At 51.2% G+C, this 17,065-nt stretch overlaps 1 protein-coding gene across 4 annotated transcripts in view; it reads right to left on the bottom strand.

Annotated features, from left to right (window-relative positions):
* SMG6 (SMG6 nonsense mediated mRNA decay factor) overlaps nucleotides 1-17,065 on the bottom strand; it is a 191,540-nt gene that overhangs the window by 15,714 nt on the left and 158,761 nt on the right. For 3 of the 4 annotated variants that reach the window (XM_031468542.2, XM_031468539.2, XM_064495821.1), the window contains 2 exons: nucleotides 6,891-7,067; nucleotides 3,063-3,209 (listed from right to left, as the gene is read on the bottom strand). In XM_031468542.2, coding sequence (XP_031324402.1) covers nucleotides 3,063-3,209; nucleotides 6,891-7,067 — 324 coding nt within the window. The remainder of the gene's footprint in view (nucleotides 1-3,062; nucleotides 3,210-6,890; nucleotides 7,068-17,065) is intronic. The other variant, XM_064495819.1, reaches the window with a different exon arrangement.

Here is a 17,065-nt window from a genome sequence, read left to right as displayed (position 1 = left end):
CTGGAAAATGAAGAATTATGGAAGTGAAGGGCCCCGGGCATTAAAGGCGGGGGGGCGGGGGGAGAAGGGAAGGGGGGAATTTTTTCTCTGCTGAGAAATCCTCCTGTGGCTGTGAGGCTGGAGGAAGAAGGCTGACAGGAGGCAGGGCCGCCAGCAGCAGTGCATGTGGGGCCTGTTCTTAAAGGGGCCACAGCAACCTCAGGCCGGGCCAGCCCACAGCAGGACCTCATGCCTGAATCTGAGCAGCCTGTTCTGAAGGAGCTGACAGGGAGGATAGGCTTCCCGGAGAGAAGCAGCCATGGGCACCGGAAGTCAAGTCTCCTACAAGACCTCCCATTTGTCAGGTACTTCTTGATGCTGGAGAGGCTGGGCTGAGAGCGGTGCTCTGGACAAGAACATGTTCCCACGGGATAGGCTCCCACAGCATTCTGCACTTCCCTTCTGTAAGAAGGCTCGCTTATACTTCAAATCACTGGCTTCTCCACTCCACTGGGTACTCTGGGATGGGACTTTACTGGCTCACTCCTGTGTCCCCTCATCACGAGCACAGTAGGTGCTCACCACCTTTTACTAAACTAAGTGAAAGTCATGGTCCCTGATTCCAAGGAGTGCATAGTACAGCAAGGAGGACAGTCCAGAAACAAGTGTAATTTGAGATGTGATATACATTTCACCAATGAAGTATAAATCAGTGCCACAGGAACACCGAGCAGAGAGATGAGTTCCTCCTAGGGGGAATCAGGGAAGGCTTCACTGGGGAGATGAAGTTTCATCTGGGGATTGAAGGAAGAATAGAATTTCAACAGGTAATAGGAAATATGGAGCAGAAAAAGGGTACCCTGCCTTGAGAGAACAGCCTGAACAAAGACCTGAGAGTGGGGAAGGGCAGGGCCTGCCTGGGGACAGTGAGCGGAGGGGAGGGTTAGAGCTGTCTAAGCAGGAGGGCCAGAGTGTCTGAACAGGCACTTCGCAGGCACTGTCTTTCTGAGTTATGCGCCATTACCACCTTCATCTTATAGACAAGGAAACAGGCTTGGGGAAGTTAAACAATTTGCCCAATGTCACGTGGCTGGTAAGGGCTCACGCAGGATGGGAGAAGAGGCTGGAAAAATAGACGGGGAACATGTAAGAAAGCCTCGGATGCCATAATAAGGAATTAGACTTGATTAGCCAAGTAAAGACACTGATGATTTCTGAGCAGGAGAGTGGCTCTTTTTGGGAAGAGAATGATGAAACCACGTAACACACACTTGGAGGTTGTGTACCACACAACTCCAGGAGCTGCCACTCACAGACTGTAAGGTAGACAGGACCCCCTAGACTTATGCAATGCAGGACCTTGCTGGCCACAATCCAGTCAGTACCTCGACTGGAGCAGCAGGAGCGGCAATTGGAATAGAGAGGAGAGAGGAGAATAAATGAGTGAACACATAGGATCTGATAAGAACTGAGACATGAGGGGTTAAAAGCCAGTGAGGAATTTAAGATTATGCTCTAGCTGCTACCATCTCTTAACTCGGTGAACAAAATATTTGCTGAGTGCTAACTCCACATTCTGAGTCTAAGAAGTAAGAGAAAGGAAGGAGACCAAGAAGAGGATGGTGGTGAGGAAACCCAGGAGGGTGGTGAGGTCAACAGAGAGAGAAGACGGGGGTCCACGTGTGCTGAGTGAGACTGGAGGGAGGCAGCTTTGGGGTCCAAAGCCACAGAGAAGTCAACTGTGATGGGGTCTGAGACTTGAGAAAGATAGGTACTTGGTAACTTCTGATACAACTATTTATTGAACTGCTGGGTTGAGAGTCAAGAAATGGAGGTGGTAGAAAGGACAGAACTTTCAGGAAGACTGATGGTAAGGAAGAAAAGAGCCACAGGACAGGAAGAAAGACAGCTTGAGGATGAAGCTTTGAAGGCCACAACAGAAGCTGACACAGACCACAGAAAGATGGAGAGGCAGTGACACCATGATGGTGACACACACTTAATTCCAACCAGTGGGCTGAAGAATCACAGATCCCAACTGGTATCTGTTCCCCTTCCCAGGACAGAGCTCTGTCTGATGTGTGAACAGACTCCTATCAGACCATAGTGACCACTGCACACCCTGTGTGCCACGCACTGTCAACTGTGCTGGCCACTTTATGAGCACTGGTTCCTCTGGGCCTTGCAGCCCTTCTAAGAGGCAGATGCTGTCACCACTTTCATTACACAGATGAGGAAACAGGCCTGGAGAAGTTAAACAATGTGCCCAAAGACATAAAGCTCGTAAGTGTTAGAGCCCGGACTTGTCAGGCCTGCCCAACTACACGCACTAAGCTCTATGCCAAAGGAAAGAGGCAGCTTAAGAGAGGGTTGAAAACAGGCATTCCTGAAGAGGACTGATGGCATCCCCATGTATGCATTAGCCTTAAAGTGGGGAGCATGGCTGGCTCTTCCCTGTCTGCCCTGAGCACTAGGTAAGAAGAAGTGAGCTTACAGCTCAAGAGACAGACCTGGGAGAGTCGTAAAGAAAAGCTTACTGGAAGTGAATGTATGGGATCACGAGAGGGCTGATGGTGCAGGAATCCTTGTGTGGAGATCAAGCAGTTTCTCTCTGGGAGAGTGTGAAGTGTCCTGTCCAGAGGCACTTGGCCATTACACCGGGAATACAGACAAGCAGACTACGGCCAGGACCTCTTCTCCCCTGAGAACAGGCGTTCTCAGCAGAGAATCCATGGCTTCTCTGGGAGTGTCTGGACAAGGCTCAGGGGAACTTTGAAACCCCTGCAATTGTGTGAAAGGTCGTGTATGTGTGGTGTGTGTTCACAGATCATCACTGGGGGAGAGGCTTTCAGCAGATTCTCTTGAGAAGAACCTGGCCCTGCCTTGGAGCCCAGGAGGAGAGAACTCTAAGCACCAAATGTGCTTCTAGAACTTAGTGGCACAGGAAGAAAACAGGTGGTAGAACCAGACAGGACACCACAAGACTTCCTGAGAGCATCCTGCTCATCCCTGCTCCCAGCCCCCCTCATGCCCCATACAGGCCACCACCCACGTGGGAGCCAGTCTCCCCAGGCGGGCCCCACCTGGATCTTCTCTTGGCGACGCTGCTGCTCGGCTATCTTCCTGGCCAGAGCCAGCTTCTTGGCCCGAAGCTCCCTGATGTCATCCTCGCCCCCGCTGCCTTCAGCCTCTGAATCTTCCTCAAAGTCTTCAATCACCACGTCCTCCTCCTTTGGTGGTGGCGCAGGCCAGGGGAGAGAGGACACTGTGAGCCCAACGCACTGAGAACCCACTCTTCTGTCCCTCCCACTCTCCAACCCAGGCTTATGCTGACCACTCAGTGCACAGGGCCCTAAGGTGGGTACCTCCCTCTGCTCAGCAGAGGGGATTCGAGAGGAGCCATCACTCCCCCTGCCTCAGCAACTACTCCCTCTTGCACTCCAGGGGCCTCCTCTGACAGACTCACACACCCACAGGGCATCTACTTCCGTGCCCACACTCAGCCCTTCCTTCTTCACACACACTCACCAGGCCAAACTTTGCGCCTATTTTCATCTTGAAATCACCAAAGGGGAAAACAACAGCAAACATTAAACCACCCACTTTAAGTCTAGTTCATGCTAATGGTCTGATAGGAATCAATCCTGGCCAACAGCTGGGAGTTAGGCGTGGAAGCTCCGCTGCCTCAGACGTGTCAGGGAGCAGATGCTGTAGCTCAGCAGACCTTGCCCTGGTTTCTTTTTAAGACCACAGCCTGGCGGTGTGGGGGCTGGGGGCCCCATGACAGGAATTCACATGACATGACCTTGCTCAGCTGCCCTCCGGGGCCCTGGACAGACTGGGAGATGGCTGGCTAGCTGAAGGGTCTCCAGCCAGGCTTGGGCGGCCTTCCCCAGGGATGGCACCTCCCTGCTTGCAGCTTCAGCTCTTAGAAGCCACTGCTCCCCGGGTGGTCCCAGGCTCCATTCCTCACTCTTCCACTTCTGGCCTTGGTCAGCAGAGAACATGCAGCTGCCCAGGAGAGCTGCCTTTGAGGGACAGGGTTAGCGTGGGTGACAGGGAATAATTTAGCAGGAATGGATTCCTGTGTCTGGATGATGACTGATGATGACAATGACAATGATTATGACAATAGCAGCTACCATTTACTGAGAGCTTATTATGAGGCCAGGTACTGGGCTAAGCGTTTTTTTAGGTATTAACTCATTTAATACAACAGCCCGTGAACAGATGCCATCATCTCCCTATTTTACAAATGAACAAACTGACATCTAGAGAGTTAAACTATCTGCTCAAGGTCAAAAAGCTAGTAAGTGGCAGAGCAGGGATTTGAACCTTCGTGAGCTTGATTCCAAAGTCTGTGCTCTTACCAATAATATCAAGCAGCACAGGCGTGGTCCTGGATCTCAACAGTAAGCTCAGACCCAGCCTCAGTGCCTCGGCTTCTCCAGGCCTCCTGCAGGCCCACAGGGACCTGTTCAGTACAGACTGCTCTCTCCTGTAACCACACATCTCAAGATGATATTCCAACAGACTCTCTTGGCTGAAGGTGGTTAGTAGAGTGTGTGAGTGGGGAGGTGATACTTCGTCCTGGGAGGAGAAGATAGGGTGGGATGACAGGTGTTTTGACAGCATCTCTATGGAACTGGACCCTGTTCTGTTCATGAAGAATGATGTCTGAAGAAACAGCTCCCCTTTCCTCTCCCAATCAGCTTCAGTGACTCAGACTTGCAGTCTGGGGAGATGAGATCTCAGGATGGGGCCAGAGCTGCCACTACCCTAGAGGTCTCAGGGGTCTGCGGTGCAGTCACCACTCATCTGTCAACTCACAGGCCCTAGTGTCACAGGGTCCACTTCCAGAGAGGCCAAGGCCATGGGAAGGAGGCAGACTCTCTCTCCACGTTTATTCATGGGGTTAACCTGGACAGGAGTGAGTGGAGTACGATCCCCAGATGGTCTGTGGGGGACAATGCCCCTGCCTGCTCTGATCAAGGATACACAGAGTTATCACGAGGCTTGGACTGAGCCTGACTGAGGTCAAAAGATGGTCAGCGAGGCTTGTCTGAGGTTGGCTCAGCTCTCATAGCAAACGAGGAAGTGCAAGGTTATGAAATTACACAGACCAGGGTAAGTAGGGTTTCCCAGGGGCCACTGACATAAAGGAACCCAGGAGGCTCGTGGGAAAAGGAAGAAGTGGGCAGCTTGGCGTAGGTCACAACCTTTGTCTGGTCAATAAGCCTAAGAAGAAGGGAGAGAGTGTGACACAGCCAAGACCTGGGACCGAGAGCCGGTCTGTTCCTTGTGAGAGCGGAGGAGCCCCTCGCTGGCCTCACTGGATTTGGTACTGCAGGCTCCATGGGCCAGAGGGCATCTCCACGGCAATCCTGCAGAGCCACCTTGCTCACCTGCCACCGCCTGTCTCAGCCTTAAAGCATGGGTGAGAAAGCTGACCATGGCATCACCCCAACCACGCCTCCCACTCAGTGCCCAGGGCTCGGGTGGCACTGCCTCTGTTCCGCCTGAAGCCTGGACACCCTACGGCTTTAGCAACCCCGCTGTCTCCTCCCATAGTGACAGCTCATTCTTTCCTGTTACTCCCTGCCCAGGTTTCATCTGCAGAGTCTGGAATCATGGGCTCAGCTTTATCCCTGGAACCACCTCTATCCTGGAAGCTGAGCCCTGTGTCATCAGGGGTGGGGTGGGGTTCTCCAGCTATTCTAATGAAGCCCGTCCAAGACTTTGCTGCTGTGAAGACTCTGAACCAAAGGTGGCCACTTTATCACTGCTTCAGATCACAAACGACAGCTTCCAGCTGACATCTGGCTTCCCTGGCCTGGTGCTGATTTCATCCCTGCACCCCACCCTGCTCCACCAGGCACTTGAGACTGCTGCAGGCCAAATGACTCTGTTGGCCTACGGGTGACCTGGCCTCTGGCTAGAATTGCTTCCGTCCCTTCCTTGAGTCCCACGTTCCTTCCCACCTAAGTCCCCTCCGTCTTTAACACTGTGGGGTAAAAAGAAGGAAAGAGACAACCACTAGGCAAAGTGAGCTGTGTGTGCACACACATCCAGACAGTTACCCACACCCAAACACACAGCAGGGCAGCTGGCAGCGACAGTAAACGCATACATGCACTGACACCATCCCACACGCACATCTACTCAGAACCCCCAGACAGCAGGGCAGCTGGCAGCAGTGTTCCGCTTACACTGACACACAAACCAGCATGTACAGAACCACGGTGACCACCACCCCCAGAAAGATACATCCATACATCCAAGGCAGGGCAGCTGCCAGTGGGGTCTGGCAGGGATGGGCACACAGGCTGGTGCGCGCACACACACAGTCTGGAGTGAAGCAAGGGCTACAGGAACAACCAAGGGCAAACAAACAAGAGGAGAATTCCTTAATCACATCAGGATGTGCAGGAGGGAGGGAGGGAGCCAGGGAGGGAGGGCAGGCGGGGAGGGGGTGATTTTCCACACAGGGCCAGCAATGTCAGCTCTTCCTGTACGTGTGCTGGAGGCTGCAGTTCAGGCCTGTGCTGCACTGAGCTCCGCACATCCATAAACTTGATCCTCAGCCTGAACCCTAACACCCCCCCACTCCCTTTCCTAAGCCTCCAGAGCTGCACATTATTAAACTCTTTCTTTCCCTCCCTTCTCCTCCAATGCAACATTAAAAAGAAGCATCTGGAACTCGTAGCAGAGTGAGATGGAGGCACTGGGGTGGGACTGGCAGGAAGGGGCACCAGCAGAGTGCAGTCTTGAGAAGCTGGCTGGTCACGTCAACAGCACCACTGCTCTGAGTGGTTATAAATAACCAGGGGTAGACGCCGAGCCCCGGGCAGAGCAGGGCAGGCAGGGGGATGGCCTTCCCTCGGCCACAGCGGGCTCTTCCCGCTTAGTACCTCATCTTCCAGTTGTTTTCCCTCTTGGCTTCCCATTTCCTTTCCCATGGTGTCTGGGACGGGTGCCACTGACACATATTTTCCACCCTTGAATGCCAGCAGAGGCTCTTCTTGTCCACAAAGGGCTTCCAGAAAATACTTCAGCACTGTGACCCTTTTGCAGTCGGCTGCAATAACCTACAGGGCAAGAGGGAGAGAAGAAAAACAGCATTTTCTGAAAGGGAAGATGAGAGACACTGCTTGCTGGCTAAGGGGCACAGGAGAAACGTGTCAACTGGGCAAGGGAGGCGGAGAGAGGGAGCAGGAGCATGTGCGCATGAGGTGGGGTTGAGGGCCGAGACCTGAAGGGAAAAAGTCACCGCCATGTCCCCCCAGGCCCTCTCTGAGGAAGCAGACAACCCCAGGACCAATGACAGGTGTCCTCTGGGGTTCTGCCCTTCTTTTACTAAAGTCCTGATATCAAAAAAGAATAAATTAAATTCTTCTAAGTTTGGTATCTGATAGAAGGAAGGGTGGAGGGCAGAACGCTTGCTTGCACGGAGCAGAGCTTTCTAGTGCCCTCACTGCAACTCTCCACTTGGCTCCCAGTTCCCCTCTCGCCAGGTTCCCAAAAGGAGAACATTCAGCCTGAGTGCAGAATGAATGATGAGGGCTTTCTTGGCTGTTTCATTTCAGCCAGATCATTTCGGGGTTCCTCTGACAGGTTCCTGCCCCACCTAAGAGCTTCTCGTGCTCAAGAGACTGGGGTCCGGCAGGAAACCGTTGTCAGGAGGAGGGAGACAGGCAAAGCAGGTGGGAGGGGTCTCACCACGCTCTGTTCCTCCAGAGGCTCAGGCCATCCTGCTCCCATGTGGCCACATCAGCACATAAGCCAATGCCGTCAGAGAAGCCGGGGCTGATTTAGCCGAAATGAAATTCAATATCTTGAGTAATCGTCAAATTTGTAAGTGTCTCAGATGAAGTTTCCACAGTCACCCTTGTCTGGGGTCTCTCTCTTGCGAGACCACACACGTGTGCCGGCACCTGCAAACCCACCTGCTCTGCACCTCCTCATGCCCTCTTCTTCATCCCCAGCCTCTGCGGTCCCCTCCTCCCTTCTCAGGGCGCTCACCAAGGGAGAAGAGGTTTGATCTGTATCTCACAAGTGGTGAGGGCCATTCCCAGAGGGAAATACTTCAGTGGCCAGATATGCCACAGGGTGGCAGACCCTCCACCATCACTGACTACCACATACTGGGTATCCCCCAGCCGCCCCCAGCCTCATGCTTTCCATCCCATCACGTGACAGGGACTTCCCTGGCTGTCTGACACAGTAAAGCACTAACACAGAGACTGTCTTTCATTGTCTGCTCATTGTTTCACAGGTGCATGTCATCACCCTCGCCTGGATAATAACTCCCCTGGTGGCAGAGACTACCTCTCATACTTCCCTGGCAAGGGTGCTAAAGTCAAATGGGGCACTCAGGAGGCTCACGGTAAGGACTGACAAGCACAGGGAAGCTTGGCTAGATACCAGAGGAAGGAGATAAGGCAGGCGTGACCCATGTCCTCTAGGACACCGTGGAAATGAGCACCACTCTGGCAGCTGGCTGGCCAAGCAACGTGCAGCACACAATGGTCAACCATGTGCTCCGTGACCCCATCCCTTGCCACCTCTCCCAGCCAAACCTACCACTCTCCCTGCCTACGAGTGGCCCTTGCTCACCCCACCAATGGCCTTGGTAGTAACAGAACATGAATCTAACGCTAAGTACCTCGACCACCTGAGAGGCTGACCTAAAAGGTGCTCAGCTACCTGGAAAAGGCTTACGGAAGGAGAACTGCCTTGAACCTGGGGTGCCCAGTCCTGGGCTTACCTCCTTGAAGGAGGAAAGAAGCCCTTGTTGGGCCAGGGCAAGTAACCATGGGTTCCATCGCGTGTATTCAAACATGTGATGAGGAAGGCTAGAAATACAGAAGCAGGGGCTAAAAGGCATTAAAGAACAGAGCTGAAATGAGTAATAGCCTGGCAGGCAGCACGCACAGTGGCCTCCCTGCATCCCCAGCCTCTCACTTGCAGAGGAAACTTCTGCATTTCCACAAGACTGCCAGTTTCCTCTCTGTGGTCTAATTTTAACCACCTTGTCGTTACAGTGTGTGTCAGCCACCTGACCCCTCTATGACCTCTGACCTTATGCCCCAGCTACTGCTTGCACTATGGAGAATTATGTAATGGGTCCAGGACTTTCCTTTTCGGTGTGAGGCTGCTGCCACTGAATGGAGTGGAGGTGGGGGTTAAGGGATGAGAGGAGGGCAGAGAAAAAGTTTACACTGGTCCTTGGCATCACCTGGATGGTGAGAGGTATGCTGGCACTCCTGCTGAGTGTGCAGCAGAATTCTGCCCAGGAGAGGAGAGTATGGGCGGTGTGTGCGCCGATAGGCAGGCAGGAGAATTCCCGCTGGGGTGGAGATGGGGCTGGATGGCATGCTGAATGGCTCGGGAGGAAAGTGTGATTCCTGGCCAAGAGGGAGAAAGGCCATATGTGTGGACGTGGGACTCCTGGAGATGGGGATTTCCAGGGCACAGCAGGACTCAGGGATGCAGACATCCTGAGCCTGCCCTCTGCACATCCTTAGAAGATCAGGGGGAATTGTCATTCGCATGGACACCAAAACAAAAAGGAGTGCCACTTCCCCCCACCATTTTAATGTCCACCCTATTTAGAAGGAACCTGGTTTCCTTGGGGATTCTGTCTGCTATAGCCATCAGTTCCTCCCAGAGGGCAAAGGAACTGCATGATTCTCAAAAGGGCTTTGATGGTGGGGGAGGGGGTCTCTGAGTTGGTGTTAAGAGGCCTGAAAAGAATTCTACCTGTTTGGAAAGAGAAAAGTCAGGCACTCAAGCCTTTTGGAAAAGTGTCCTCTCCTTTGCAATCCAACTAGAAGGGAGGACAGCCAAGGCTGTACAGTCTCCCTAGCTTTCGAAGTGCACTGTGAGTATGAGGAATGGGACTTGAGCTACTGAGGAGATGGGGGAACTGAGAGACAGAAAGTCTAGGGGTTGTCCAGGGGCACAGAGAAATCTTCTGTCTCCAGCCTGCTGGCCTGTCTGAAGCATTCTGCTTTCAGGTAGGAGGGGTCAGCAAGTGGGGTTGAATCCTCCTAGACAAAGCCTCTAGCACTTGAGTTAGGGAAGAAAAAAAGTTTAAATATGGTTAATAAGGGACATCAAAGGAAGAAGCCCTTTAAGTCACCCACAAAGAGCCAACCCCAAGATGATCTTTGTTTGACCAAGGAGGATTTCCTGGTAGGAGAGGGGTTAAAGCTAGGCTCCCTGCTTGGAGAGGAAGGAGTCCAGATGAAGTCTATGACATAATCCCCACAATAGCTCTGTTCATGAGTACATTTTTCCATTCTATATCAATGAAAAACAGAGAATGTAAGTGGTATGCACACTGTAGCTCTGGGCAAACTCTAGAGTCTCTAGAGGAGAAAGAGCTGGGCAGGATAGGCCTCCTTCCTGGGCTGTTAACAGGTGGGGCTGGACTGGGGCTGGAGATGAGTAAAAGGGTTGCTGGCCAGGGAATACCCTGGGGAACCAGAGACCTGGCACCTTCTCAGCAGCAGTCACGCTCCTTCTGTAGGGACTCACTGAGTAGGAGACAGTCAGGAACTCCAAGGTTAATGGACAAACTGTCTCACACAAATCACTCCAGTAAGCTTTGAAAAGAAAACTGGGGCTCTGGGTCAGGCAAGAGCTGAGAGAAAGACACTCAGAGAAAGCCCCTTTCCCTTCCCCTGAAGACCATCTGAGGCAGCTTGCCCCACCAGTGGGAACTGAAACCTCTAGCTTCAGGGCCCCAGCTATCACTCGGATCAGGCCCACACGCAAAGAACTAGGCAGAAAGGAAAACTGAAAGTGAGATGTGGCAAGGCGATACAGGAGCATGTCTTGTCCCAGGCTCAGTTCCTTACACAGCGTTAACGTGAGCATGCACGGGTAAGTGGAGGCTGGAGCTCGGAGGAAAGCTAGGTCTTGAGGAAAGCAGGAAGAGATCTCTAGGACGAGAGAGAAGAGGGAAGGCCGACTGCGTTACAAGTCTGGGGTATCTTAGGTGGGGTGGTGGATAAGCAAAGAATGGTGTTCTCTGAAAACACTGGTAAGTCTCCACAGCCACTTGGCAGGGAACCAGCCCAGCCTCGGCAGAGATGCCCAGGAAGGAACAGAAAAAGAGATCTAAGCTGTCTTATGGAAGGTGGCGGAGGATGAGAGAGAGAAAAGGAACTGAGTATCAGGCACCACAGACGGATGTCGTCTGAACTACAAGACTTAACACCAGCCGTGGGGAAGGGAGAAAACCCCCGACCCAGCCAGGCAACAGGAGGAGCTGAACCAAGCCTATGCTCCAGGGAGTGAGGGACTCACTCCGTCTTTACTGGGTCCCTGTTTTCTTTAAACAGGCCTCCTGGAAGGCACAAGCACTATAGTGGCTGGTTAGATTTTACAAAATTTCTCTTTCTGAACTTTTGGTCTGAGGGAGTCAGAATTTAAACTTGCACTATCAGCCAGTTCTATTTTTTCTGGTCTTAAAAGGTCCTGCTTGCTACTGCTCCTCTGGTTACAGAGAAAAATCACACGGGTTTTCCCTACAAACTCAAGTTTACAGGTTGTTTTTCTTGTTTCTCTAAATGGAGCCAATTATTCTCACATTTGTTGAAACCTTCAATCAAACTTTATAGCTTGTTAATTTTACAGAAATGTCCTTAGAGCAAATAAGATGCAGACAGAAAAGTAAAGTCTTGCTGAGATTATTAAAAAACCTTAAAATAGCCCACAAATCCACTACGAAGGCTGGTAAAATACAGGCTGCTTGGCTGGCTTCTGAGGTCAATTAGCAATGGGTTAATTATCATATTTAATGAGCCAAGCCTACAGGATTGGCTACAAGAAACTGAACTCAGACTAAAGTGTTTTCACAAACTAGGAACCTCCAGTTATGCATGACTCGCCCTCACAGGAGACTGAAGGGTGGGTAGGAAATTTCTGTAGTGGCCAAGGGTGTTATCGCCTGAGGAGAGGTCTGCCAATGAAAGTTCAGACACAGGGAATCCTCTGGAGCTGGAGGACAGAGGAAATGGTTTATTCCCATTCCTAGGGGGAGGGGCGTCCAGGCAGGCTCCAGAGGCAGGAGGGAAGCTGGCCACAAGGATGCACAATCACTCTGAAGTCAGAGGCAGTAGCTTATGATGGGCAGACAGACACTCCCAGCCTAGCTGAATCAGAACAGATTGGTACTGAATTGCAAGAGAGGGTCACGGGTCAGAGGGGAAAGAAAGGAAGAACCTGGCAGGCGCCAAACGACAAAGTGGACAAGAAGCAGACGCATGCGTCCTTGTGCCAGACACAGATCCTGACAAGCCCCGGGCATCCTGTCCAAGGGAATCCACTCTGTCAGCAGGTCACTTGTTCTCCATCCCTGCAGCAGCAGGACCTCATTCCTACAGAAGGCAGCTAAGCACAGGCCTCTTCCTCAGTCCCTTTTGATTCCAATGTCCAGACCCTCCATCCCTAGTTGGAAGATGAAATGCTGACATCATTGGCCAACCCACCCAACAGCAGCCACACCATTCCATGCGTCTGGTCCCAAAGCTGTGATTTCTTAGCAGAGGCAATGTGGGCTGTTACCAAGCAGCTGGTAATGCACAGATGTCTGTTCAGAGTGGATGGCAGCCTGCTAGCCCCTCCCCAGAGCACCCCTACCTGTGTGTATGTGTGTGTGTTTGTGTGTGTGTGTCTGCGCATGCACACACTCACACTCTTTAGTTTCCTCAAGAGGGGTGGGTGGGAAATGTCAAATGGTTAGGTGGGAAGATTTGGTGGGATTAGGGGGGTGGAGGAGAGGCTACTTGATCAGTTTTACTGAAGATTCCGAAGGGTAGAAGTTTTGGCTACTGAGAGGGAGATTATGTTCACACTGGAAGGAGAGTCAGGAGAACAGAGGAGACGCAGAGCATACACTGGTGGTGAAAAGGTAATTACAGAAAGAAAAACATGTCCATTCTGGGAAGAGGGAAGTTGAGGCAATACGGGGTTCGGACAAGAGCCTGGCCTTCTTAGAGAGACCTAAATTCAAGTCTTAACTGCCACTTCGTAGCTGTGTGTCCTTAGACAAGTTACTTAATGTCTCTGAGCCTCAGCTCAAGTTGTTTAAAAGAGATAATGTATATCAAATATTTAGCAAGGTGCCTGGGCCTAGAAAGTGCTCAGTAAATGAGTGGCTGTTATGTTTTTTCTTCTTTGCTGCCTCACTCTGCTCAGAGGCAGGAGGGGTGCTCTGCCTACACCACTGAGATGTGTGGAAGGCAGACTCAGAGGTAAGGAAGGAAATGTGGGGCTGGCACACAGCCTCGGGCTGAGGGGAGAGGCCCTGGAATGCTCACCTGGCTGTTGAAGCTGCTGAAATAGTTTATTCTGAGTGAAGGTGTTATATGCAGGCTGCTGGGCAAATCACTTGGTGGAGGAAGGCCCAACCTCTCTGCAGCTGCCCCCTTCCTATTCTCTAAAAAGATTCCTGGACCTCAGCACAGGCATGCATGCATTCTACAGGACTCCAGAGGGGCCTCTAGGGCCTGGGCTTTAGGACGAGCATGGCACTAAATGCACACATCAGAAATAAGATCCTGTGGTGAACATTACAACTGCCTTGTCCATCCGGCCCCTTCACACAGGGGTGCGGGTGGCAGCTCTGCCTTTGTTAATGGTATCCTCCTTAAATGAGACCAGCTGGATCCTTGCTCCAGGTCTCTTAATATAAGAGAAACGATGAGAAAATCCCCAATGCGGCGTTTTCTACCCACCTGAATTTCCTGAGCTTGGATATTCGAAACAAAGCCAGAGCGGAGTCTGGTCTCTCCTGGGCACTGAACAGCTGGCTCTTCTTGAACTGCTCCCTCATGGAAAGAAACTATTTTTTTCTGGAGCTCTGAGCTCCGGCTGTACGAGCAAGGTGCGTTCTTAACAGTGCGCGTGTCGCAGAGAGCAAGCTATAGGCAGCAGTAGCTCGGGCTGCAGTCCAATCCGCTTCCCCTGCAGAGTGCTCTGAGAGCAGCCGCCGCACTGGCAGGGGCTGGGGCGGATGCTGGCACTGCCAACACAAGCCTTTCAGGTCTGGCTGGCTTCAGCTGGTCTGAAACCTGGAGCACAGGCGCTGGGGCCCTCACTTACTGAACCAGCAGGGGAGGCTACAAGCTCAGCCCCTGGGGAGGAAAGGCCTGAGTCTGTCTCAGTCTGCAAATATCCACATGCAGTCTGTTTTCACACTGCCGGTTAGCTCTGGGCCAGCACTGTATCGGGCTCTGGTCGCTCTGAGCCACTTTCTTAATTGCCTTCCAGACAGCCAGGATCAGGAGGCTCCCCCAGGTCTGTGCACAGGCTCCCGTACCTAATTTGTTCCTAGTTTTATTTATTTTATGTACATATGGAAGAATGCTGAGACCTGCAGCATTCAACACATTTAGTCAACATTCAATTCAAGAAATATTTACTAAGTGCCTACTGTGTGTACCAGAGCCCATATTCGAGCAGGTGCATCAAAGATTCCCTGTATCAAGAGAGAAACACGCCACTCGCCCTTACCTACAGCACCCAGGAGAGCAGAATTCTCATTCCTCTTCTCTTCCGTCAAGAGAGGAGGAAGAGGCTGCCCAGGGAGAAGAAAAGCTCTTTGTGAGCCCAGGCACACTGCTCCTTTATTCCTTTTAGGTGGATGGGTCCCCAGGAAGTCAGGAGGGAGGAGTCCCCTTGGGCTCAGCCTTGCTACGAGATGAAATTCCAATTTCCCTCCATGCTCTCCATGACCTGTGCACGTCCTCCCCACTGTACATCACCACTCCCACTCCCTGCTTACTCCCTAACCCCCAACTCCAGGCCCAGGCAACCCTGCTCATTATTCCCTTGCGGGCCATTTGCCCTCTTGGCACCTCTGAGACTTTACAGATTATTCCCCCAACTGACAGGGCCTTCACCTTTATGCAATCAACTCATTCCTTCACCTTCAAGATTGATAAAAAGTCTTTCTTTTCAAGAAGTCTTTGTCCAGCCTGCGCACAGATTTTTCCCAAGGCCCTGCTATGTGACGGGGACCACGCTAGACATTTTGGGCACACAAGAGAGGAAAAGGCAGATGCAGTCTTGACTTTCAGGCCACAGACCGATTCAATAACCTGATACTAACTTCTTCCAAATTCCCAGTCGTCCCTTCAGCACGTACAGGCTAGACCCACACTTTCTCCTCTTCTCCGACCTCATTAGCAGCCCTCAACACTTGTATCACTTAGATGCCACAAAGGGAGTTAGCAGTCACTCAGAGCCGCCCTAGAACCTCCTCTACAACATCTCCCAGTGATCCAACCCTTTCCTGAATATGTCAGGTGGAGAGGATTCAAGACCCCGGGGAAGCTTTTAAAACCATCATTACTTCATGTTTAAGAAACACAGAAATAATTTATTTAACTTAATTTACTTAACTACTTAACAGACTTTTTTTGTCATGTTAAGTTCCAGTCCTGACCATGCTGTATGAGGTGAGAGGTCTGATACTGTCTTCAATCTATAAGGGGGTTCATTTCCTAGTAGGGAACTGATTCCACTTTTGGACTTTTCTACTCAGTGGAAATGTCTATTCCTTTTAAGCCCAAACCTGCCTCCCAGTGCTTCTAATTCTGATCTCTGGGGCCACAAAAAACTCTAACCTGACTGGCCTCAAAAATTTTTTGGACGTTGGCTGTGTTATACCTTTTCTAGGCTAAACAGTCCCACTTCCTTCCACTGTTCCTCACTTCAAGTGTCTCCTCAACATCCTGCTTATTCTTGTGCTAAGACTTTCACTAAGACTAATGTGTCTCCTGGAGGGAGTGCCCGGGTGGGATCTGGCAGCGGAGAACAGTGCGGACCACCTCCTCCCCGTTTCGTTCTGGATACCTCAAGCCTACGAATAGGCCAAAACAGCATAGGTTTTGTTGTTCACCACTTTATCCTAAAGACACATTGTGAGCTTTTAATGAACAAATCCCCAAATTGTTTTCACATATGTGGCTAAAAAATATCTTGCCCTACTGGTGCAAGCCCTCTGCTAACTATTCCTTTCATAACATCCCTTCGCTGAGGTCTCCCCACGCTGTAAGAGCCCCGTCATTTAGTGCTGTGCTGCTGCTACTCGCTGTGTGCACCTGACCTCTGGGATAAAGTAGGACTTTACTTTTCATATTTGATTTCATCTAATTATTTACTTCTTTCATTGTAGCCTACCAAGTTCTCTTAGGATCCTTCATTTGTCATCTGAGAATGTATTCTTGAGAATGGACTCTCAAGTTCATAACATCCATAAATCTGATCTGTTGACTGGTTTATGCTTCGCAATATCTTTCTCCCAGTAATTTGTCCTGTTGTCTCTCCTAAGACTCCTGAGGGCAGGCACTGTAATCTGTGTGTGTGTGTGTATTTAAAGAAAAATCGATCTGCAGCATTTCATATACACTATTGGTACTTGGACAACGTGGATGACTGACCATGGGAGGCTGACGACAGCCTTAGGACCTTAGGACAATTCTGGAGGATGTTGTGATCATGGAGGGGGCACCAGCCACACCGTGTACCATGACTCGTGCTCCGTGTGTTGTGCAGCACCAGCATCCTGGACAGACTCAGAGATGCTCCTTTCTGCTTTGGGCGGTGCTCCCCATGGAGGCTCAAGGCTCAAAAAGGGGCAGGTGTTCTCTTCTGACAGGCTGCCTACAGAGTTTCTGGTTTGAAATAAGATACCACACAAGAAGCCAAGCTCTGGGCATGTCCTGCTTTGTCTTGACTACAGGCTGTTGCCCCAGGGCAAGGTATAACACAGCTCAGCAAGAGGTGAGACTCATGCTCCTCAAAGTACTGATGTCATGCTCTGAGGAAAAATTGCGCCCATATCTCAAGAATCTCCACAGCATATTAAAAACATGGTAAAGAGAAATTCTCTGAGATTAGGGCTGAGCTAAGAGGCCACTCTAAGTTGCATTTTCAGGTCCAACATCTAGAGCCCTGAGTCTCAAGTGTGGCCCACACCTTATGGCTGAAGATGAGACAAGCTTTGCTAACTAAAGTTAACTAACTTAAGTCTATTTATAGTTTGATAAGGTGTAAGTAAGGCAAATGC

Source organism: Camelus dromedarius, chromosome 16 (assembly GCF_036321535.1).
Source record: "Camelus dromedarius isolate mCamDro1 chromosome 16, mCamDro1.pat, whole genome shotgun sequence".
NCBI lineage: Eukaryota > Metazoa > Chordata > Mammalia > Artiodactyla > Camelidae > Camelus > Camelus dromedarius.
The sequence above is the reverse complement of the archived record's forward strand: the minus strand, read 5'-3'. Positions and strand labels throughout refer to the sequence as shown.